The sequence below is a fragment of the Coptis chinensis genome, chromosome 2 (assembly GCF_015680905.1).
Source record: "Coptis chinensis isolate HL-2020 chromosome 2, ASM1568090v1, whole genome shotgun sequence".
NCBI lineage: Eukaryota > Viridiplantae > Streptophyta > Magnoliopsida > Ranunculales > Ranunculaceae > Coptis > Coptis chinensis.
Window position 1 is genome coordinate 42,933,437 of NC_141457.1, and position 25,129 is coordinate 42,958,565.

Consider the following 25,129-nt stretch of genomic DNA (forward strand, 5'->3'; position numbering starts at 1 on the left):
ATCCGGGTAAAGAACATTAGGAAGGTGGTAAGTGGATATTGAGATATCTCAAGGGCACTTCCAAAGCGTGTTTGCGTTTTGGTGGGAGTAAGACCTTGCTTGAAGGCTACATTGATGCAGACACGGCATGTGATGTTGACTCTATGAAGTCGACCTCTGGTTATCTGTTTACTTTTGCAGGGGGAGCAGTTTCTTGGCAATCTAAGTTGCAAAAGTGTGTTTCCCTCTCTGCTATAGAAGCCCAGTATATTGCAGCCACTGAGTGTTGTAAAGAGATGTTATGGATGAAGAGGTTCTTCGATGAACTAAGGTTAAAGCAAAAACAGTTTGTAGTTTTATGTGACAGCCAGAGCGCCATCCATTTGAGCAAGAATCCGAGTTTTCATTCTAGATCCAAGCACATACACGTGCATTATCATTGGATTAGAGAAGTACTCGAAGACAAGCATTTGTATATCGAGAAGATCCATACCGACAAGAACGGGTCAGATATGATGACCAAAGTCTTACCGAAAGGTAAGTTTGATGTTTGTTGTGCTACTGTCGGAATGGAAGCACACTCCTCCTGTTGATTTGGGAATGCAGGAAGGTATCCCCCCTCATTGTTCATGAGGAGGAGATTGTTGGAGTTACCCCTCACATGAGGAAAAGGAGAGAAACTGGTACTGTTCGTGTGAAGAAATCTGAGTGCGCACGCGCTCAAATTGGCCTTGCCGTGAAAAAGAATATAACTTTTTTTTTCAGCCTCTCATGAAACATGTCTACTGGAAGTTTGGAGCTGGGAAAATAAGAGCGCGCCCATGCTCATGCCTGAATAAGTCGGGTTCTGATTTTCTCCACAATAACGCGAAATTTTGCAGACGTGTTGAAATTTTAGATTACTATAAAAACAGAAGTTAGGTTTTGGAAAATCAAGTCTTGAATAGAAACCCAATTTTGAGAGCAATCAAGATTGAGAGAAAACCCTTGCAAAGAGAAAAGCTTGTAAGGAGAGAGGATTGATCTATTAAGGTGGAGAGATTTGAAATGAGTGATTGTAATCTTTCTTCCCATACTTATAAAATGATTAGTTCTTGTGGACACTTTTAAAATGATTAGTTCTTGTGGAAGTAGGCATCATTGGCCGAACCACTATACATCTTTGTGTTGTGGTATGTTTTACTTGCTTTATATTTCCATTGCTTATTTGTGATAGTTATATCCATAGTTTAGGTTGTAGTTGTTCGTTGGTTGTAGTTAAAGTTTAGATTTTTCGATTGGAGTAGAAGATTGTCCAAGAGCAGGCTATCTTAGTGGGGATCAATTGGTATTGTTTTCCCTAACAATGGTAGCTGGGTTTTTTCAGTCTTTTACTAAGAGTCCAATAGACCACCATATGGTTATGATTAGCAGACAATAGGACTAATAAAGTAATGTGAGTGGTTCTAGGGACATATATTAAGAAAATACGTAAACAAATTCAAAATTGTTAAGTTGATTTATAAGTTTTAAATTAGGCTAATTTTTTATAGATATGATCTCCTAACTATTCTAAACATTGTTACAAATAATCAAAAAAATTAAAAAATTTCTTAACTTGTGAATTATAGTATCAAAAATGGTGAAAATGAACGGTTCACAATTAGCCAATTTTTTTTAATTTGTTGACTATATTGGATGGGGTTCCTAGTTTTGGATTTGAATAATTTTTTGTGATAATGTTCATAGTAGTTGGAAGATCATATGCACTTGGCCTAATCTAAAACTTAAAAATTAAAAATTATGAGTTTGTTTATGAGTTTGTTTATGTGTTTTTCTAATATATTTCCATAGAACCCCTCCCTAAAGTAATAATAGGAATAACAATACCGGTTCTTCTCTTCTGATTTTTGTTTTTCCATCGGTTAATAGGTCAATACCACTTTCTAATTGATGGGCACCTTGAAGTTACCATTGTGTAAAGAAAAGTTGTGCTTGAAGCTCAACGATGCAAATGTTTTGCCTCAAACTATTCTTGCAGACTTTTTTCGTGATGGGGTGAAGCAGGAGGCAGTGCTGATTTTTCAAATCAAGCAGCTGGTCCGGTCCATCCATTTCACCCAAAAATGACAATTCGGCGTGGCATTTGGCAAGTGAATGTGCTGATGTAATGCAGCAATTCTTCCAGCTTAGCAGAAGAAAGAAGATCCGCCACCAACTTCAAGTCTGCTTGTTTCACATCATTCCTCAAAATTCTTCTTCAAGATGCATGACATGTTCAGCATCATGTTTTGTCTGTATTCTGTAGCATGTGCAAATCTGGTTCCACAGTTGTTCAATTATGTTGCGTAGAACGTTTGCATGACCGAAGTCACTACATTTCTATAGTCATATTTACTTGTTACTATGCAAATTGCATTTCTTCTGAATATAATTCTATGATTCAGTTAGGTAAGAGATGTGCTGCTCCACGGGGGAATTACTGAATTAGTGTTGTGCAATAACTGCCGCTGCAAAATACTTGGAAAGCCCTTAAGTTATATCCGAGAATAACGTCTTAAACATTGAAGTGACTCGGTTTTGTATGCGTTTGAACTTTGAACTTTCAGTTCCGCCAGTTCGTTTGATATATTTAGCTTGTAGCCTTGTATGGCTTGTGTTTTTGACAATGGTTTGTATCACTTTAGCGTGGAGTTTGTGATAGTTCATGAATGTACAATTCGGTAAGTTACCTACTAGCGTCTGGAACTGTATAATCATGAAACTTATGGTTGGAACAATTAAATTTAGACAATGGTTTGTATGGAACTGTACTATCCAAAATACATTGTTTGATCAGTGACTTCTCGACCACTCTAACATGTTTCCAACTATTGGTTTGGTTTGACAGAATTTGGTCATCCGTTTGTTTGAGAAAATTTTACTTGTACGCTTTAGGCACCATCTGGTTGGCAGGCTTGTATGCGCAATTAAGTGTACAAATTAATTGGATTGGGATCAGACAACCCAAATGGAAATACCTCAATTGAAACGTTTCTTGGTGGTGATCTTGCGTTTAACTTTGTGGGTTTCTTTGACTGTGGATTGCGCTGATCCATATAGATTTTTCTATTTTTTGTAACGTTTTCTTAATTAAGACTGAAATTATGTTTGGGATAAAGACTTTGGTGACATAGCTGTTGTGAATGTAGAAGAGAATACATAATAACTAGCACATTCCAGAATGTACGTTAATTGTTTCGTCTAGTCAAAGCCTGAATTACAAAATGAAAAGTCGAAAACTCCATTCCAATTCTCTGCATTTCAGTATTTGACAATAATCACATGTTTATGCCGAGCCTCAAGAATGACGAAGCATTACCCTTTGGGCATTAGCTTCTTGATCTCAGACTAAAATTAGTCGCGAGAGAAAACAAGCTTAAAAAAATCTCTCTGCCATCGACATTTTATTTTATTAATTGTTTTTTTGTAGACTATGTACTTGGAGAGGTAATAAGAACATCAAAGTCACTTAGAGTCCATTCAGCCACCTCATCTTTGTCACTAACAAATATCTCCGTTCCCACATCAATTGAAGTCCAAATTCTTTTGGCGGGCAATGTACCAGGATCCTGCAAAAGAGAAAGTATGTATGAGGACATTAAAGACTTGTTTCATATTTGTCTGTAGAGTCTTTGTTGCATCATATACATACTAACCTGGTAAAAATAGAGTCTACTGGAAAGACCACCAACATCAAGCTCCCAAGTAGTTGGGTCTCCTTCCCATCCTTGACCTTGTTTCGTTGGATATCCGTAATCAGCCCATATGGGATGGGGCAATAGTTGAACCAGTTCTTGTGCCTGAGGATTGCTGTAAGGGTCACATACGCTAACAGGATTCTGCAAATACTTCGCAGTTCCTGGAGCACAGTAGTAATGGTAAGCTGAGTAGGGGAAGTTAGCAGTGTTGTTTCTGTATATCTTTGTATCGTTTGGAGTGATATGGAATGGTGGGCAGCTTATCAAACTTGTTGGACTGCACCATGCCTGTGTGTTGGGGTTAATGATCATTTCACTATATCTAGTTACATCAGTGAGGACATCCCCGTCACATGCAGCACCATTGTTCTTCCAGCAGCTGCCCATGTCTAGTAAGTAAAACTGGCTTTTGGGACCTCCTCCTTTCTTCACATCCAAGGATAGTCTAACTTTAAAATTAGGCGATTCTGGAAGCTGGAACAATAATAAAAAAAATGTATCATCACCATACTCAATTTTTTCCCATGGAAGGCACTACTTGTTGGAGGTATAGAAATTTTGTGAACTAGTAAGGAAAAACATCAACCAGCACAAGAAAGATTAACTTGTGGTTTTTTTTTCCACAGTATCTTCTGGTTGTTTTTGGGGTTAAGGCAGAACCCTACCTATATTACTAAAACAAATTATGGTGCTTCAAGTCACAATCCCTCCCTAATTATAGTGACCATTGGAAGGTATTCAGTTACAAAGAAATACAACCTTCCTCAAACAGAGTTTTAATTAAACCTCTACTTCCCAGGAACAACGCACTGATCCTCAAGCCCCAAACAGAACACGTGTTTCGTATTTTCTTATTTCACGAGTTCTGTATTTTGTAGTTGTCAAACTAATATACAAGGACTCCATGTGTTTGGCAAGGATGAAAAACTTAAACTTCCAAGAGTTTCGTCAAAACTTTTAGAAAAATATGACAACTTGGGAAAATAAGATATTGCTATAAAATGCAATGGAAAGCAATTTGTAAGTCCATAGCATACATAACATACAAACCTGCATCAAAACAAATTTTTGTAACTGACATGCTATCAGTGCGTAATCAGCTCTGTAAACTATAAACATTGTGTAAGTTTAAACTTACGATGCAAGTTTGAAATGCTGTTAGGAACTTCTTTTATGCGGTGATAACAAACAATTAAAGTAGAAAAATGCGTTAAGTATGTATCTTTCTTTTATCAACCCTACTTAATGCCTATTTTAGTAGAGATATCGATGACATTAGATTAGATAGAGAGGTGAAGGATATTAAAATTCAAGGTACCATTGACAATCTTCTTGTTGATCGATTTTAATCAAGTGGACAATACTATATATATGGTTCAAACTTTCAAATCAAAAGACTAATACATTCTAGAGGGGCAAGTACTTTTATTTATCTACTGCGGTCGTGTTCTGTTTTTAAATTAGATTCTGACTCAAATGCTGACTGAAAACCAAACGGCCCTTTAAGGGTAAGTTTTCAGACAGGGGAAGGGCTGCCCAATTACATAGAATCTTATTTTCCTGGTAATCTATGTATAACCAAAAGAAAAGAAACTGAGAAATGAATTGAAATTGGCTTGCAAGAAACACATATGATAAAAGATATTTTCCACTTACCATTTTCATCATACCTCTTGTGTCATAATGGTATCCACCAGAGAAACCTTTTGTAGCATCAGCTCTAAGATACAACATCAACCATGGATACTTCTTTGATGTCTTGAGCTTATGATTAAATACCCAACTCCCAACTCCAACTTTCTTCTCCCAAACAACTTCATAAAAAGAAATCCCATCAAGCACACCATTTATATCAGAACCAAGATCATAAGTACCACTGAAACCCCCTCTCAAACTATCCACCCCAGAGAAATTTGTTTCTTGATGATACAAACTTGGCTGGTTCATGCACCCAGCTCCAAAACAAGGAAATCTCCCAGGTGGAAAGGGTCCCACTTTTTTCCCATTCTCCGGACACAAACCGGAGGTTGTATCATAATTTCCATTTTTTAACATTATCATCCAATAGTTCCATGGATTTGAAGTGTCTTCTGCAACCTCACATAAAGAACCCAAATATTTTTCTTTCTCCACTGCATATAGATCTATATTGTTCAAGGCTTTTGGACTCAATCCTGGGAATGGTTTTCCCACCCCAAGTTTGTTATCTGCTTCACTCACTTTGTGTTTCAATGTAAAACCTGTTCCTGTGTTTCACATAACAGTGGTAAACAAGTCCTACTTATTAGAAATACAATGCTAGTTTAAATTTCATTTTGAATACAATGTTTTTTGTTCAGACCATTTACTTATTAGAAATTAAGAATTGCATACAAGTAAAAGCTATTAGCTAAAAATATATAAAAGGGACCTACTCATAATGTGTTTCGTTCTTCTTGAATGTTTGTGCTTACTTGATATATCAAAGCAATCAGCAGCTCTTGGACTGCCCATATTAGGAGCTTCCTGACCAACTTCATTGCAAAAATTCCATGCTTCAAATGCTACTCTTAATCCATCTCTCATCATTCCTGGGTCTCCAACTGCTGAAGTGTACTCGTGATCTGAAGCAGAACAAACAAGTAGTAGAATTGCAGCTACAGATAACACAAGAACCTGATCCTTCTCCACCATGGCTTTTTGGGTTTGGACTTTGGACTTGAGAGCTGAGACTCTGAGAGTGACTATGAGGGGAAGAGTGAATTCATTTATGAAATATTTAAAGCTACCATTTCGGTTTTGTAACTTGGGAAGAGATTCTGTTTATGGATTGCAGCTTGAGACAGTTGTTAGTTGGCTTTCACACTTTTGATTAACAATGTCTGAACCTTATTTTAATGACCACACACGGACCTACAACTTATAGTGATTTCCCGCCCTACATATGCTGTCGCATTATTAACCATTTGGTGATGCATGCACACCCATGCTTTTACATTCTAGTTCTACTTCTAAAGATCTGAGTATCCATGCTGATGTAAATGCCGATTCTTGAAGCATACACTGATAATCTGTTATGTATGCCGACACTTCAATCTCACCTATTTAATTTCTAGGCATTATTCGCCACAAGTTGTATGATTTGTATCTAATGTGGTCTTGGTATATTACCAAGGCCTATATCTATGTGGAACAAGAATTCCTTTTTCATATTATGGTCAATTCCCTTTGTTCTTTTCCCCTATGGCTATATTTATATGGAAGAATAATCTCTTTTTCACATTATGGTCGTTTGCCTTTGTTCTTTTCCTTACTTCCATAAACTAGAAAAGTAAAAAAGTATTTCCATAATATTATATATTATGCATCAAAGCATAAAAGCGTCCTGTGTTTGATTGTTTGACTTCTACTCGAAGTAACAGTATCTCAGTATCTCAGCATGTTATTGATTACTACTATTTCATTGGCAAGTGGAGTTGGTTAGGATTTGGTATTGGGTCACCTTAGAAATTACAATTAGAAACACAAGATCAGGTTGAATCAGCAAACTGCTAATGGTTTTATCAAAAAAGATAAACAAACTGCTACCAGTCAACGGCATTGTGGTTTTGTATATAACTAAACTTTTAAGGTCTCTTCTGGTTGTTGACACCTTGTTATGGGTACATCTAGGGGAGCATTTTAGTTTTAGGTTTTTTTTTTTTCTGTTTTATTATTTTCTTTTTTGGGCTGAGCATACAATTATAAGCCTTGTGGATTTGTCCAAACTAAATTTTTGTGGTCTCTCCTAGTCTTTGACATCTAGATATCGGTATATCTAGGGGAGCATTTTAGTTTTAGTAATGTTTTTTCAGTTTTTTCCTTTTTCTTTTTTGCCTTAAAAGATACAATTATAATGTGGCTAGTTTATTAGCTTAGTCGGGTGATACTCTTAGAAGAAACAAAACAGAAGGTGAACTGCTCTTGTTGTAGTTGACAGCCATGAGATGAGGGTCTGGTATTAAAAGTTTAAAACAACTATGAGTCAATTGTAGGCTTGTAGCTAAGCTTGCCATAGGATCACTATACGTTTTTTGGAAGATTAGTTAGAATCAACCGTTACACCAAAGCATTTATTCTAGAGGTGTGTTTATGTTTGATTCTGTATGAAGCCAGCTAATTCACATTATTACTGTGGACTGTGGAGTAGGATTATAGGACATGTTTACTTGGGTGTGCATGTGTCGTTTGCACACTTGCACGTGTTTTTTTCAGTTTTTTTTTTTTTTTTTCAGAAATACTTCTTCAATTTTTCTTTGAGCAATGCAATATGTCTCATCTCGATTTTCCCATAACCATGGTGATATCCAAACGTCCAAAAAACATTAAAACCTGAAACTGGAAGATCTCAGTATCCCACTTTGTAGTTTGTATCATCTATTATTAGGTTGTATTACACAGAAACATTTTAGACTTTTAGACACCACTTTCTCCGGCCTATATCTGTTGCTGAGGGCCAGAAACTTTGTTTTTCTTTTCTACTTAGGGGTTGTTTGTTTTTTTTGAATTCAGCATTCAGAACCTCTTAAACTTAAGTTTTAAGCATTCAGAGGCTCAAAACTTGTTTGTTTTTTTTAAGTAGTTTAAGCATTCAGTGGTACTTTTAGCATTCAAAGATTCAAAGACCAAAATTTCTTCTGAATCTTTGAATTTAATACTTGAAACAAGAAGTCCCTTCTTGCCCTTTCTTAAGAACCCAATCTTAAGAACCCATCTACTTTCCTACCTTGACTTTTATGGCTTCAAAATAAGTTCTTCAAAATTTGATGTTGGCGTCACGGGTTTTTTCATTTTTTTGGGTGAATGATATCCACTTTGTTAAAAATAGAATTACATATATATATTCTGAAAATAAACAAAATATGAAAATAAACCGTTAAAATATATTTGTGAAAACATATTTTAAATAAATTTATTTATCATTTATTTTTTTCGATAATCCATCTCTTCTCCTCAAATATAATATATATTTTGTTTAACAAGAAATCAAGTTAGTGTTTAAAATAGATAGCATGAGTAAAATTGTCCGAATGATTTATATTCAGCCTTCAGAGCCAGGTTATTCTAACAGAAAACAAACATGTTTTTAGAATTCAAAGAATCAAAGATTTAGCATTCGAGAATGAGCCATTCAAAGATTCAAAGATTCAAAGATTGATAGGCTCAGAAAAACAAACGACCCCTTAGCCAACTGCGATGGAATGTTTAATTAGTTTCAACTTTCGAGTATCATACTCAAGGACGAGTTTAATTCGTTGGTGTTCTTAAATCGAAGTTTGCTTCGCCCTTTGATTATTCATTACCAAAATACCAAGTGAAACAAGGCAGCACAAACAGTTGTCTAAGTTACTTTCATTCACCTTTTTATCCACTAAAAATCATTCCGAGTTAACAAACTCCTTTTATTTTCCAACATGTACTGCATAGCAGACCATATCTGATTACAAATGTTTGGTGTCTCGTTCTCAAGACACGAATAACGACTGTAATTGATTAGTAATCTTCCTCTTTGCCAAACTGTCTTGGTTAAGACTTGAAGACTTGTCAACACAGTAAACAGGCATTGAAGACTTGATACAGTAAACAGGCATTGAAGACTTGTCAACACAGGAAAACATGTCCGCGGACGTTGCTTTTCATTCCAACTAACAGGAATGAAGGTGGAGACCTGCCATTAAAGATGTGACCAAGAATAAGAACTTTTCTTGAACTAGTTTAGTCAGTAAGTTCAATCCTCCAATTCTTCAATGTTGTTGCAGAAAGAATAGCATGGAAGGGTTGAGCTTCCATCTCCTGCTTGCAACGCTGAGACCTCTGCTGTATTCTTGTCAAACCATTCCTGTTCAGGGTTGCTTCGGAACAATATGAGCAAGAAACTTACCCACAGCCTATATAATTATGACATAAAAGAGTTGTACTCACCTGGTTCCAATATTTTCTTCCAAAGCTAAGAACATTCCTTCCGTAAATCCACAGAGCAATAACGTTTTCCTTCAATACTGTTGCTAAATACTCAACTATGAGCTGGTAGATATCTTAAGCAGCATCGAGCTCTGGTAGATATCTTAAGCAGCATTGGAGAAACAACAGATTCATTTCATGTGAATTTATTGGTAATATGCAGTCTACTTTGCCTTTAGGTTTGCTCATTAACTTTTTCACCAGTACCTAAAGAAAGGTGCGTTAACAAAAATCTGAAACCAATGAGTCAAATTACAAGAGTTTGGAGCTGAGCAAGGATAATAAAACAGCCAAAAGGAAAGTAACAAATATCTAAAGATAACTAGTCTATCAACCAAGCAAAGGTCATCTAAGCAAAGGACAAATATATTCGCCCCATAATTGTATCATTTCCTGTTAAATGGTCATGATCAGCTTCCTTTTTTTCTATGAAGCAATATAAACTTCACTTATTGACGGATACCTTTTATCTATCCATGTACACCTACTATTCTAACTTATAAGCGTGAAAAACTATAAAAGCATCCCCTTCACATTTCACATGTAAGCAAACAGTGACAAGAAAGAAAAAAGAAAAACATGTATAATAAACTAACCCGCTGCTTCATTTCGATCACTAGTCATCTATGACTCTCCAAGAGGTCAGGCAGTGTTATCCTCCCAGAGTTGCTGGGGTCGAGCTTGTTGAACTGGCTGCCAATCTGCAGAATATCCTTCTCACTTATTTTCCCCATCTCTTTGAGTTTGTAGATCACATAATCTGATTTGCTGAATACAGATAATAAAAAAATTCAAGACAGATGAAATAGTACCATCTTTAACTGCAGACAAAATATACATGGCATTCTCTCCTCAAAGTAAATGTTCATGTCGTGTTTCTCATCCATATTAACATTCAATACTTACATATCAATCTACGTTAGATGGACACACCATATTTCAAAGATAATCCGTATCGGATACGTGGACACGTATCCGTGTTGGACACAACACATGCATAGAGTGTATGGTATCGGACAGACATATTTGTGTCAATGTAACTTAGATTTCAGTCAACCCTCAAAGAGATAGCTCAATCAGTTTAGTCAACTGCACGATTCCGTTTATACATTCTGAATCCAGGACAATAATGATGTGGATACAATCTATGATGCAGAAGTGATAGCAGGTATCCTCATGGTTGATGATTTACCTATTAGTTTATAAAATATCTCTAAGGAGTTAGGTACGACCAATTGGATCCATGATAACCGACTGCTCGTTATAGGTTCTTAGACCAACTGGATATATCATTGCCCTTTTTGTGTACTCAGACAATCATGTCTATATAGACTGTATGAAGCACTGAACCGTGAAAAATAACAACAAAGAAAAGTTCCATTAATAGTTTTTGTTCTATTGAATATGGAGCAATGCCAATGATAGTAAGACTAACAAGAGATAGAAAATATACCAGATCGATGAATTATGTCGTAACCAAATGGCTGTGTTTTCTGAGACTCAACTCCGTAAGATGACAATTTCTTGCATAAGACTACACAAACAAAACACAATACACACCAGGTTTGTCATCTATGTGACTCTTCTTTGATAAACAAATTATACTTTGCAAGGTCAAAAACAAAAAATTAAGAAGTTCAAGCACTGCCTTTGCTTGCTAATGATTTGAGTGATATCATTACTCAAATTATGGTAAATCCTTTAGGTAAGATCCAAATGACAAACAGTTAGTCAATGGTCTAAAAATTCCATAGTGCCAATTGAAAAGCGCACCACAGACTTCCCTAACCTAACAATTTCCGTGCAGAAGTGATTCCATTAAGAACACTCACAATTTAAATCTTGCTCACTTGCTCTTTTTTGGATTGCAAGGATTAAAATTTTATTTTCTTGATCAGGTTTCAAATTATTTTGGTCGGTAGTATTTATAACTATCCTGAAGAATTACAAACTGCGTGGATACAAACTTCATGGATATAAAATTCACCCAAGCAGCATCAAAAGCAAAACAAGATGAGGGAATTCGTTATTCTGCTCCGAAGTTTCTAGTCCCAACAACAACCTATTCAAGTATGTCCATGAACCAAGAGAAGAAGTGGTTGCATCTCAAACCCTTTAAATATACGTCAAATGCCACCTGGCAAACATTAATATGAGAAATGTTAGCAAACCAACTCTGCCTTCTCTCTAGGTTATTCTCATCTTAGGATTTGGATAAGCTGTAATGTAGTAGTAAAATTCAAACAATTTTCTTCTTTAGTCAAATATTATCTCTTCCTTATTGTCTTTGGGGCTAAATCATTCCCTAGCTAGACTATTTGTCCATCCGGAACTACTGACTGTTGCTCACAGATCATGTCTGATTATCTTCGTCGCTGTATTCAAAAACTACAGGAGCAGTAGAAGGGGAAAGCAAGATTTCTGTCCATGTGCTAAGAAGAAAACTACTGAATATAAGAAAGTCGCTGAATGAGGGAAAGGTTCAAAAATAATAAAAACAGTTGTGGGATCCAAGGCTCAATGCTCAGGAGTGAATATATCTTATGCGACTGATTTAAAACCTAGATATTTTACAATATGGCTACTTCTACTCTGCCAACACCTGGAAAACAACCATCTAACTATCACACATCAGAGCAGATCAATATGAACATCACACGAAGCTTGGCCTTAATATGAACATCAAGATGGTGACTGACAAGCATATCAGTCCTTAACAAGCGCTCACTTCCTGATACTGATTCGCTGTTTCCTTTCCTAGCTTTCAGTCCAAGTCCTTTGGTGTTTCACCTTCCCTAAACCGGAGCACTATTCTAGGTCATCAATCATCCCTACGCATTCTACGCCAAGTACTTATCCACCCTAAACAACAAAGGGTTTAGGGATAAATTTCCTATTATCAGGATATAAATAAGTAAATTGTTACAGCTTCGGCAAATTGACAATTGAAAAGGTACACGAACTGGCCAGTGGACAATGAAATCCTTAAGACTAGTGGCAAACAACACCAGCGGGAAGGGTATAAATTGTTTAGATTCTTTGACGAGTCCCATTACCAAAGGAATTTAAAAGAAGGGTTGTGAAGAACAACGTTTGCGTCTAAGACACCCAATTTCACAACTGGGAAACAAAATCTCCCAAGCTTCCCCCCCCCCCCACCCCCTTTATAATGGTTAGAACTTTATTTCCTAATCCCCTTCAATCCCCTTTCTCGAATCAGTGGATATCGAACCCAAGACTTTGAGCTCAACCTCCCAAGTCTAGACCAGTAGGCCACTGGGAATATTAGGAGGTCCTTATTCTAATGGAAATTGATTAAAGCTTTGGTAAGACCATTCACAAATGAAATAATGGTACAAGATGAACTTGGATACCATGCTAGCTGTTTTGTTAGCTCATTTACGTTGTAATAAGAACAATGATACTAAAGATTACAATGTTTTTGAGTTCAAGTCACAAGGAGGTACTCAACCACATTCATACTCCCCAAATACTCCTTACAAGAGCTAACTCATCTTACTATCCCATCCCAATTTCACATAAAATTATCAAATCTTACACACATAAACAATGATATAGCACATGCCCAATCAAATAGAAGCTCCTTGATTTCCCCTACTAAGTTATGCATCCCCTTTTCCTTTTGTACAAATATCCTCATGTTTCTTTCTTTCCAAAATGTCCACACAATAGCATTTGAAAGATGATCCGCAAACCATTTGGCTTTGTTTGAGAGTGGACCCACAATAATACTCTTCCCCAAAACATCCTTAATTTAGATAGTGCCCAAGTAACATTGGAAGATGAGTGCCCAAATTCCAAAAGCAAAGAGACAATGAAGAAGGTGATCTACATCTTCCTCCACTAAAACACACACATTGTCAATGTTCAAACCCCTCCAGTTCAAATTGTTAATGGATTGGATACTACCCAAGAAAGGACCCCAGCAAAAGAAAATAACTCTATGTAAGATGGAGTTCATCTAAAACCGCTTGAATGGAAAATTAGTGATCCTTACGTTCGCCTCAAGCACCAATGAAGCATACTCCTTAGCCAAAACGTTGTAAAATGATTTCACAGTAAAGGCATCTTTGATCTTTGTCTTCCCACACCCATAATCCCTTATCCACTTCTCTAAAGTTTCTACCTACTTGATAAATTACAGCAATATCTCTCAATCTTGTGTCATATTCCATTCCACACCATTAACATCCTTTTCCATGTAATCCAAAGTGCGAGCTTTTTTATTTGTAGCAATTACGTTGTTCCACAAGTTTCTTTTTTAACCGAGGTCTCCCCTACCCACATATTATCCCCAAAAAGAATTACTCTCCATTACCACGAAGAAAAGTAATCCCTTTAGCAAAAGTATCCCATTCACCACCACTTTCTTCCACTAATGGTTGACAATCAGATGCTCTGCAATATTCTCTCTGAGAAAAGAAGGCAGTGTTTTGAGCTAGATTTAGAGAGCTCTCTTTGTCCTGATGGCCTCAAACGATTCTTCTATCAACGCTCTAGAAGAGAATTAACAAGAGAGTAGTTCAATCAACATTCTTGATTTAGAGGGGTTGTCGTATTCTTTTTTAAAGATTTTTTTTACATGCTGATGCTAGTACCAAATTCACAGTTCTCTTACCTTAGAACAAAAAATGCCAGAAAATATCAATAATCAGGCATATATGTATGGGAAACGCATTTGTTAAAATATGAGCTAAGATTATGCAGCTCAGGCTAATGTCTGTCATCTGCAGGTTGGTCTCAGACCTCAGAGGCTCAAGAAATCTTCCTTCAAGGAGGATCAGTACAGGGTGGCATTGATCTTGCCTTCAAACTTTCCAATGAAGTGAAGAATAAAACATTTGGTGCATCTTTGGGTATCAAGGTAGACATCTCACAAGCGTATGATATAATGAGCTGACACTTTTTGGTCAAGGTTATGTGAAAATATTTGGTTTCCCACCTAGAAGGATTATCTAGGTTAATGACTGTGAATTAAACTGCTATGATCCCACTTCTTAAAAAAAGAGCTAGAAACATGGTAACACAATATTTAAACTTTCTAAGGGACTAGGGTCTTTAGAAGCCTCTCATTCTGGTCAAGGAAATGCCAAGGATCATTGTATGCAAATGATATCCTTGTCTTCACCAAAGGGCATCTCTTAAAACATTGCAATATACTGGAAAACTATTGAAATTCATTTGGGATAACTATTTATGGGTCAAATCAGCCAACAATAGCTGCAAAGAATTATTGATTAGTTTGAGATCGAATAGGGAGCTTGTCCTCAAATACTCAGGAGTTCGTCTGAAGTACTGATGCAAGGAAGAGTTACTAGAAGTCATAAGGCTAGCCTATGGACCAGAGCGGAGTTAGTTCTTGGAAGGGAAGCTATTATCTTTCTAAGAGAGATATCTGTTGATAAGGTCAGTACTATGTAGCATACTAGTATACACTATGACCTTCTAAAAATGGCCCGCCAGTACAGTTTAATAGTGTGAAGTGTCTTAAATCTTAATGAACTGCGATTTCAAGTATAGAGTTTCAAAGTTTTGGAGTTGGATTGCAGGCTTGTTGAATAGAAAGTTAGTTTGCTAGATTTCTGATATGGTAATATGAACGTACATAACTAATGAACAACGAGAACAACCAATTATATCTACAAATACAATTCTTTAGAAGACTTGTTGAGAAAATATTTCCTGAAGTATTCATCCTGAAACCAAAGCCTGGCTCTGCCACTGAAGACAAGTCTTCCACACCCCGGGGCGGAACTAGGATCTTGTATAAGGGGGGGCTACTTTGAAGTTAAACTTCAAAGAATTTTTTTTTTCTCTTAAGGGAACCCAAGCAATATCACACACAAACAAACAAGATGTTTTCTTTTAGGTTTTAATTTTTTAATTTCCATATTTGATATTTGAGAATGAACTTGGAGAATATGAGAGTAAAAGAGAATGGAATGTTAGAAGATATATATTTACCGTGTAAGAATGCTATTCTTTTTTCACTCTTAGAAGTCAGGTCAGGAAAGAGGAGACATACTAGCATATAAAGGGTTTTTCGTCACTAGAAAACTACTTGTTACTAGTATATATAGTTGGGATAGTATATATAATTGGGTTAGTATACTTGTTCCTAGTATACTAATTTTCGTTAGTACTGTTAGTATTGATATTTTTTTTTCCGAGAAACTTAGGGGGGGGGGGGGGGGTATAGCTCCTGTTAGCCCTCCTTTGGGTCCACCCCTGCCAACACCACCACCCAATTCTCATCCCCCACCAATAAGTCTAAAATACAGTATATAGCAACAAAACACCCCCACCAAAGAAAACAGTCCCTAAGGTTTTGTAGCAAACCACTAAAGAAACATAGTTTTTAATTTGGAAAGCTAACATGCTGATAAATGGTGTGCTTGCTGGATCAAATAGTATACACTCAAAGTGTTTAGCTGAGAGGAAGCGTGGCCGTTTCCTTACTGACAGTTTGGTTCGCCATTCCTTATATACTCAAAGGGTGCCACCACGTATCCCAAACCTTACGATAACTTCTATAACAGAATCCACTTGAAACCTTTAGACGCCTTTATTCATTGGGTAAACAATGCATACACAGCTTTCAACCAAACAAAAATCCCCACGTCTATATCATTGTCACATTTCTGGCACCTTCTCCATGTTTATGACTTATTTAGTTATACATTCACACATACAAACAAACGCAATATTATACTAAATACATACCAAATAGGCAAATAGCACATATTTATAATAGCAAGGGAAGGTGGTTTCCAAACTCTATGCTAGAAAATACTTCCATAACATGTACTGAGACACCATGTACATTGTGGTACTAACAAAAGTCTGGAGAGAAAGTTAGTTGTACTATTACAAAGCATTTCAACCAGACATGGAAATGAAACATTGAAACACTACAAACAATTAATAATAAAATCACTAATAAAGATAATAACTTGGCATTGTACGAATCATCCTAATCTACAACTGCCAATTTATAAGAACTTCTCTGTAAATTTCAATGTCGCTCACACTACTTTAAAAACTAAGGGAGAGCTAAATTGTTTTAAATCCTAATGCGATTTGAAAGATATATATCCTAATAATACTTGTTATTTGCCCCTTCATTGGGAATGCATAACAATGTAACAAAACCATGGCAATTGCAAACAAAGTAATGAACGATAATAATTGAACTGAAATTAAAAAGTACCAACCTAATAAAACCATTGTTATTGACATCAGCAGCGAGCAAATCCTGAACAGTAATATCCCTCTGCAACACCCATTTGACTATCCTTCTCTGCCTCTTACCAATCCTTGCCTCCGCCAAATACAAAAAAGCTCGAGCAACAGCCAAAGTCGAGAACAGTAGCCAAATGGAAGCGAACAATCGCCCCGCCAATGTTTTAAACGCTCTATCACCATAACCAACAGTTGTAACAGACATAACAGACAAGTAAACAGAATCAATCCAACTCAACTTCTCCACAAAACACAAAATCATAATCCCACTACCAATACACAACACCACAACACCTAACGCAAATCCCACTTTCATTCTAATCCTCATTCTACCCTTTTCTACATCAAATATATACTTTTTCGCCGAAAAACCACTATGATCACCTACTTGAATACTAGTCAAGATCATGTTTTCTTGCAAGTCTAGTACATAACTCAAAGCACCAGTAAGTAAAACATGTATTAAACCAAAACCAACTAACACAAAAACACATGAAAACAGTTTAGTTGTTGGAGTCAACGGTGTAATATCACCATAACCAATAGTGCACATGGTTATTATACAAAAGTAAAATGCATCGACAACTGGGTGTGTTTCAACTCCAGAATATTGTTCTCTATTCAAATAATATATTACCACGCCAACAAAGAGATATAGTAATAACAAGAACATAGATTGTTTGATCAATGAAAAAGAAGAGACAAACTCTTGATGAGATGATGGTTCATGAGAGTTTGAGACATGGTTTGGAGATGGGTCGATGATGATGGGCTCGGGAACTTTTTGTGAGGAGATTTCTTGAAGATGGGGTTTTGTTAAGGAGTTGAGTAATAATGGCTCGGTTGTTGTTTCCATTGAAAATATGAAAAATGAGCTATGAAGGAAGTATATATTTGTTTTTTCCAAAAACTATCAATGACGTCATTTTTTTAAACAAAGGGGCCCAGCGGGTGGAAAAAGACCAGGCACGTGAATCATAATTGTTGATTGTTTAAAATCTAATAACGGTGATTCAAGTGGGCACTCATCAAATTGGATTTCGCAACCCACAAAATTTTTTTTTTTATAAATTTACCATATTATAAGTTTGCCATCAAAGTCTAGGTCCAGCAACCAATTCAACCTGTCTTGCCATAACAAACCCCTCGGGGCGTTTGAGTGTATGATACCACCATATCGTTTGAGTATACACGCACTCGGTTTTAGCATGTCGTTTGAGACTTGGCTTTCTGGAATCTCCATGGAACGGTTTGAGCATGTCGTTTGAGTGTACGCTCAAACGGTACTACTATATCATTTGAGTGTACACTCAAACAACTTGACCACATCATTTAAGTGTGAATTTAAACGACTAGGCAATGCCATTTGGTGTCACATGCAAGTGGTATGGCTGAATCGTTTGGGGCTTCTATGGGGACGATATGGTGAAGTCATTTGGACTAAAATAATTGAGAAGTTTTAAACCAAGAAAATTCCTAATTAACCAATGATTAGCCCGATTAACCAATAAAAATTGATTACATAAACACCAATTACATTTTTCTTATATATAAATACCGAACACTTTTCTTATAATAGAAATTATTAATCTATCATAAATGTACAATAATTTATTTAAACAATTATCTGCAAAATTGAATTAGTAATGATCAATTATCAACACATCCCAATTGAATTAGGAAAATTGAAATCTGATTTAAAAAATTGGGTTAGGAACAACACAATTAGTTACACCAACACAATTACATGCACTCTTTATCTGTTAAGACATAGTATCTATATAACCAAGTTAAAACATGTAATCAAACATGTCAAAATCTAAAATAATGTAATCAAACATGCCAAAATCTAAAACAATAATTTGTTTTTATATCTAAACTTGTTATTTTTCATTTTTTTTCAATTGTGAATCATAAACTAGTTTGGGGTTTGGGGTTCAGGGTTTACAAATTTCGTACCAACATATTTCACTTAATTATTAGAAATAATTATTTGTTTTATATCTAAACTTGTTATTTTTAGTTTATTTTTCAAATTGTGAATTATAAACTAGTTTGGGGTTTGGGGTTTGGGATTTAGGGTTTAGGGTTCAGGATTTACAAATTTCGTACCAACATATTTTACTTAATTATTTGAAATAATAATTTGTTTTATATCTAAACTTGTTATTTTTTATTTTATTTTTCAAATTGTGAATCATAAACTAGTTTGGGGTTTAGGGTTTACAAATTTCATACCGACATAAAGAAATTTTAATTTCAAACATATTTTACTCAATTATCAAAATCTAAAATAATAATTTGTTTTATATCTAAACTTGCTATTTTCTATTTTTTTTTTTTTTCAATTGTGAATAATAAACTAGTTTGGGGTTTAGGGTTTACAAACACATTTCACTCAATTATTTGAAATATATCAAAATTTCAAATATCTCTACATAGAAGACTCAAGTTTCTCATGTACTCATCCTTACTCTTTTTTTCATCAGAATCCTTACTCCTTACATAGAATACTCAAGTTTCTCTACATAGAATACCCAATCAAAATCCTAAATGGAACTTGAAGATGAAGAAGAATCATTTGAGCTAATGCTTGAGGTGCAACAACAAATTAGAGAAGGAGAAAATAGAAGAAATGTTGAAAGTGAAGAAGTGGCACAAAATGTTGAAGGTGAAGGTGAAGAATTTGAAGAAATAGAATATAGGACTAGTCGAGCAAATGAGATGCCGAGAAATCGTCGACGACAAAGATAAGCAAACCTAAATAATGAGGTAACACTTGATTATAATGAATACAAAACACTTGATTGATTAAATTAATGAATGAATGAATCTATAAGAGAGCATTGATTAGAATGAATGCAAATCACTCGATTGATTGAATGAATGCAAAACCCGAGCCCAAACGACATGGCTGGGTCGTTTGGGGACTCTATGGAACTACATGTCTAGGTCGTTTAGGGACACTATGGACTACATGGCTGGGTCATTTGGACCCTCTATGGAACTACATGACTAGGTCGTTTGGACTAAATTTAGTGAGAAGTTCATTTTTTTAATGACTGAAATCCCTCATTACCTAAATGCAAATTGTTTGAGACTCTTGTTTTATTCTATATGTAGGATTCTTTGCCGCTATTCGAGAACTGATCCTCTGCAAACTCGAATGACATAGATTGTCAACCGATTTTAAGTGATACAACAGAAATTTTTACTACGGAAGAGGTATGATGGAGTAGGCATTGATTTCATTTTTTTTTTTTAAATTTTCTAAATGTAATTTTATTAGTGTATTAATAATAGTTGTTGTATTTTATGTGTTTAGGTATTTCATACATGTAGTGAGGCAACCGCTAGAGGAAAACAAGTTAATGTTGTTATGGTCATTGAAAAGTCGGAGTGTGCCAAGGGAAACCGAGTAGCAAGATTGAATTTAGCTTGCAAGTGCTTGGGTGTGTATCAGTCACACAAGAAGGAAGACAAAGGGAGGGCTAATAAGAGAAGGCCGGGAACCGAGAAATCAGGGTGTCCATTTAAGTTAAAAGGTGTTTTCCAACGCGGCACTGTCGATAGTTGGAAAATAGAAGTTAGAAATGGTATTCACAACCATGTATTGGCGAAGACCCTTGAAGGACATGCATTTGCTATTTCTCTGACCGTTCCAGAGTTCGAGTACTTGTCAGAGATGAGTAAGTGTGGAATAAAGCCTAAACAAATTTTGGATTCCATTAAGAATAGATATCATGAAAACATATCTAGTATATCCCAAGTCTACACTATAAGGCAGAAGGTGAGAAAATTAGATATGAACGGTCTCACACAATTGCAGAGATTGCGTGAGTTGTTAGCAAAAGAACATTATTTTAAAGAGTTGAGATAGGATGAGAATACTGAGGAGATAACAGAGTTGTTATGGGTTGTTATGGGCCCATCCAGAAGGTGTTAAGTTGGCTCAAACTTTTCCAACAGTTTTCATGTTAGACCCTACCTACAAAACTAACAGGTATCGGTGGCTTTTTGTACAGTTTGTTGGAGTGAGTTTAACGTGGAAGTCTTTCACCGTATGTCAGGTGCTGCTTCAGTCTGAAACAACAGTCGACTATGAGTGGGCCATGTATCAGTTTAGTGGCTTGCTTGGTGGCATAAGCCCATCCGTGATCGTGTCTGACAGGGACTTTGGTCTTGATGAGTGCTGCTGACAAAGTTTTTCCTAACGCACACAAGCATCTATGTAGATGGCATATCGCTACGTGTGTCCTTTCAAAATGTTATGATATTTTTCCAACTACATAACTTGTAAAGAAGTCCCAGTTCTCATGGAACACTGTAGTCAAATCGAAGACAGAGGTTATTTTCCAGCAAAGATGGGATGCTTTGGAAAAATATTATAGGGTTGAGTACTCCAATTTTGTTAGTTATTTGTGAGAGACTTGGTTTCTTCACAGGGATCGATTCGTATGTTGTTGGACTGACCAACACATTCACTTTGGGAGTACAACGACCAATAGAGTTGAAGGGTCTCATGCTCAGGTGAAGCGTGTACTAAGAAATGCAAACGATCATGATTTTTTGAGTATGTTTAGCTTAATCCACCCAATTCTAGAGATCCAAATGTCCGAGATTAGAGCTACCTTCGAGAGGAGTATGATTGTAACTCATCACCACCACTGGATTCCTTTGTTTCGTGAACTCAGAGGTCTTGTCTCACGCAAGTGTTTGGACTTGCTATTTGAAGAAATAAATACCCGCATAAAATGTGTTAAAGATGGAGAGATCAAGTGTTGGTGCTATTTGCGCATAAGCCATAGACTGCCATGTGCTCATGAATTAATTGAGTTTGAAGAGCAAGAGCGGTCCATCCCTTTGACTGCTATCGACCCCTTTTGGAAAACATTGTCTGTTTCTCCCAATGTGTCAGTGGGTGTTGGTCCTGATGTTACACCTTCGATGGACTTGTTCATGAAAAGGTTTGCAATGGTTTCTGAAGAAGAGCAGAGGGTTATGATTAGGAAGTTTATGGAGATTGCCGTACCAGAAAGTACATGGCTAGTACCGCCTCGTAAGGAAGCAAAAACCAAAGGTCGACTGATAACTGTAAAAAGAGTAGTTTTACAAATGACTAAAGCTCGCGAGAACTCTAAACGCTAGTAAAACTAGAACTATTTTCGTGTATCTAATTTATCAAAAACTTTATACTCTCAATCCTATTGAGATATAGTGGAGTAGATGATTCGTTCCACTCCTAGTTCTTTCACATGTAATGTTTTCTAAGTCTAATGACAGTTTTACCTACGAAATGAATGATAAAACTCAAAACGTAAGTAAAACTAGACGAAATTACGTGCCTAGATTATCAAAGTTTTATACTCTCAATCAATTGAACAGATATAGTGGAGTAGGAAGTTCGTTCCACTCCTAATTCTTTCACATAGTAATGTTCTCTAAGTATAAATAATCTTAACTAACCGTCTAATGAGAGATTTACGAATTATAACTACGATGCAATTACCCACAAGATACGACTAATTAACTACGGAATGCTGCGTTGATTCTATGATAATGAATTAGGGGGGATTGATTCCACCTTAACTCAACTTAACTTACTAACGACGAATCGTCGTAATCCGAATTGAACTGCTACGCTAAACAATTGGTTTTTCCTAATCCTTAATTACACATGACACTTCTACCAATTCATAACTAGCATGTGAAGGATTAAACCCATTCTCATGGTGAATTAATCGTTTCTAGAGTGGAATAGAAATTACGACGACTCTACGATAATCGAAATCAAGCTTTCATCAAGGCTTCTCAACCCCCTCTAATGGAGGTTTAGCTGAGAATCATTCTGCAATCATTTCCATATGAATCTAAACTAAACATAATATCAAGATTCCAACTTTACTAATTTAACAAACAATAATTGAAATCTAATTAATAATTAAGAAATGATATCAACAAGAATTTAAACTAGATCTATAAATGTAATGACAGAAAACGAATTGAATAATAATAACTATTTTATTAATCTAATCAAATGTATAACAATATTTTAAAGGTTTAATCTAAAATAAGGAATGAAATGAAACTAAACTTAATTAAAAACAATTAAAACTAGATTTAGAAGCTATTCTAATGGCTACTTTCTATCCTAAGCTACTAGATATCTTAAGAGTTAAGTCTTCTTTGTTGATATGGAGGAAATCAGATCCAAAATCGTGCATGGGCTTGGAGCCATGTTTTGAGCCAGAGAATCAGGCCCAAAACCCAATTCCTTCAGTCCACAGACCCCTTTTTAGCTAGATTTGGCTTCAACAGACTTTTCGTCCACTTCTGCTCCTCTGATTGGGCCAAGGCTTGGACCATTGGAAAGCTCTTTCCGAGCCGGTCGTTTTGACATAATGTAGGCCCAAATCCGAGGTCTGAGTCGAAATATACGGTCTTCAGAAGTTCTACTGACTTTGTGCACTGTTTCTGCCCGCGTGGACTTTGACTTTTCACCTTTTGACCGGGCTTTACAATGGCTTTGTCTTCTTGAATCTTGGCCTTTAATCACAGAACTCCTTAGCAACCAACCATTGCTCCTTTATATCATAAAAGTGGCACATTTACTCACATAAATTGACTTTGAAGCCCTAAACGCATAAAACACGTGTCGTATTAACTCTTAATTATTACTCACATAATTGGTCTAAAAGTATGATTATTAAGGGGTTAAAACTACAGTTTTGGGCTCTTATCAAACCACCCCCAAACAGCATTTTGCTTGTCCTCAAGCAAATATGAGAAATTAGAATAAGTGACCAAAAATGGAGTTCTAGCTACTCTTGTTTCGCTGAGTGCGATTGTATTGACCATATGCAACAAGGACTTAAACCACTAGGAATTCCTTAGTGGACAAGTTATAGCCTCGTGGGAGTTTTCCAGTGAAGGAACTCATAAACTTCATCTATACTACAACGACTAAGAAATAAAACTATTGTTTCCTTATTCATGCTCTAAATTAACTATACATCTCACTAGCAATGCATATAGAATAATCAAGTCGAAACCTAAGCTACTATATGCATAATAATCAATCATCTACAATAAACATATATACAATGAGTAATACTATGAAATGCAAGAATGTGTTAGTTTATGAAAACTTCGGAATAGCGACCTTAAGTAGGTTCTCACATATAAGTCAAGATACAAACACTCGATTTTCCCCGCTCGAGTTTTCATACTCCGATTAATGCGGTGGGCACACTTTATCTTACAATCTCAATGACAAACAAGGAAGCCGGAGTCGATCAAACACATCGCCACTTACTATCACACTAACCTATTCCTAATTGAGCTAGAGGTCTTTATTAGGTGTTCTGCATGGGATTAGGAGATGGTTTAAGAAGGAAGGAAATGGATATTCAAAAGGACAAGTCCGAGATAATAGAGTCTTCATATTATGTAACTTAGAGAAAACCTTGTTATTTCCTTTTGCTTTTATACTTTGTTTCCATCCTTAGCCATATTTTTCTTTTTCTTTTCTTTGGCTTTTGACTCCTTTTATTTTATTTTTGGAGTTTTTATTTATTTCTATTTTTCTTTTTCTTTTTCTTTTCCTTGGATGGAAACTTCTTTTCTTTTTCTGAAGCAACTAACTAATTTTTGTTTACACAGGTTTTTCTCTTCTTCTTTCTTCACTCATTCTATTCCCAGACTTATTCTAGATTGGGTAGGTTGATTTTTTTTATTTTTTTTTTATTTTTTTTTATTTTGTTTTGTTTTTGTAACAGGGTAAATGATTTGTGGTTTATGAAAGGCTAAAGAAAGGCTCAGAGGGGCGACTAGCGGAAAATAATTCGTAGTTTGAATTTCTGGCTATATCGATCCAAAGAGGGCCTAAATTCTCGCTTAGGATATGGTATAGTGATCAAGCAAGTGGACGTGTGATTTCTCTATCCAGATTTTACTTCTCCTTTGTGTCATTTCTCAAATGTTTCGCTCATATAAGGCTTTAGGCTATATTTTCACAGGATTTGTAGAATAAGTACTCTAGCCTAGATTTCAGAAACTTACTGCTAATAATCATAGATACTCATGTAATATATTTATAGATAGATGCAAAGATTATTTTACCTACATATTAACCTAAGTTTCTAACAATTCTTCTGATGCAAAAGCTACGTGAGACTTCTAGATTGTTA

The 25,129-nt window shown here is 35.8% G+C and overlaps 2 protein-coding genes across 7 annotated transcripts; both read right to left on the bottom strand.

Moving 5' to 3' along the window:
• Positions 1-3,230: 3,230 nt before the first annotated feature.
• On the bottom strand, positions 3,231-6,568 carry LOC147516117 (calcium/calcium/calmodulin-dependent Serine/Threonine-kinase). Of its 2 annotated transcripts, none has more exons than XM_086588769.1 (4): positions 6,113-6,568; positions 5,355-5,944; positions 3,657-4,172; positions 3,231-3,569 (listed from the first exon to the last, which is right to left on the bottom strand). In XM_086588769.1, the coding sequence occupies exons 1-4, from the start codon at positions 6,369-6,371 to the stop codon at positions 3,432-3,434; spliced, it is 1,503 nt and encodes a 500-aa protein (XP_086444895.1). In that variant the 5' UTR covers positions 6,372-6,568; the 3' UTR covers positions 3,231-3,431. The 2 variants fall into 2 exon arrangements, with proteins under 2 accessions (XP_086444895.1, XP_086444896.1); XM_086588770.1 differs by having other exon boundaries at positions 6,152-6,543.
• Positions 6,569-9,053: 2,485 nt separating this feature from the next.
• Positions 9,054-17,810, bottom strand: LOC147516118 (two-pore potassium channel 5-like). 5 transcript variants are annotated; one of them, XR_015210947.1, is made up of 4 exons: positions 16,913-17,810; positions 10,274-10,445; positions 9,639-9,884; positions 9,054-9,384 (listed from the first exon to the last, which is right to left on the bottom strand). XR_015210947.1 is itself a non-coding variant. In XM_086588771.1 (3 exons), the coding sequence occupies exons 1-2, from the start codon at positions 17,794-17,796 to the stop codon at positions 10,298-10,300; spliced, it is 1,032 nt and encodes a 343-aa protein (XP_086444897.1). In that variant the 5' UTR covers positions 17,797-17,810; the 3' UTR covers positions 9,054-9,884; positions 10,274-10,297. The 5 variants fall into 5 exon arrangements, 2 of the variants coding, with proteins under 2 accessions (XP_086444897.1, XP_086444898.1); XR_015210946.1 differs by having other exon boundaries at positions 9,054-9,555; XR_015210948.1 differs by adding an exon at positions 11,131-11,211 and having other exon boundaries at positions 9,054-9,884.
• Positions 17,811-25,129: the final 7,319 nt, after the last annotated feature.

Bases quoted from the DNA above. Each gene is read 5' to 3' on its own strand.
- LOC147516117 (XM_086588769.1), bottom strand. From the start codon at position 6,371: ATGGTGGAGAAGGATCAGGTTCTTGTGTTATCTGTAGCTGCAATTCTA. The intron at 5,945-6,112 runs GTAGGTCCCTTT...TGTGAAACACAG, and splicing joins AAGAACGAAACACATTATGA to GAACAGGTTTTACATTGAAA. The intron at 3,570-3,656 runs GTTAGTATGTAT...TCTCTTTTGCAG, and splicing joins GTAGACTCTATTTTTACCAG to GATCCTGGTACATTGCCCGC.
- LOC147516118 (XM_086588771.1), bottom strand. From the start codon at position 17,796: ATGGAAACAACAACCGAGCCATTATTACTCAACTCCTTAACAAAACCC. The intron at 10,446-16,912 runs GTTGGTACTTTT...ATCTGTATTCAG, and splicing joins AATAACAATGGTTTTATTAG to CAAATCAGATTATGTGATCT.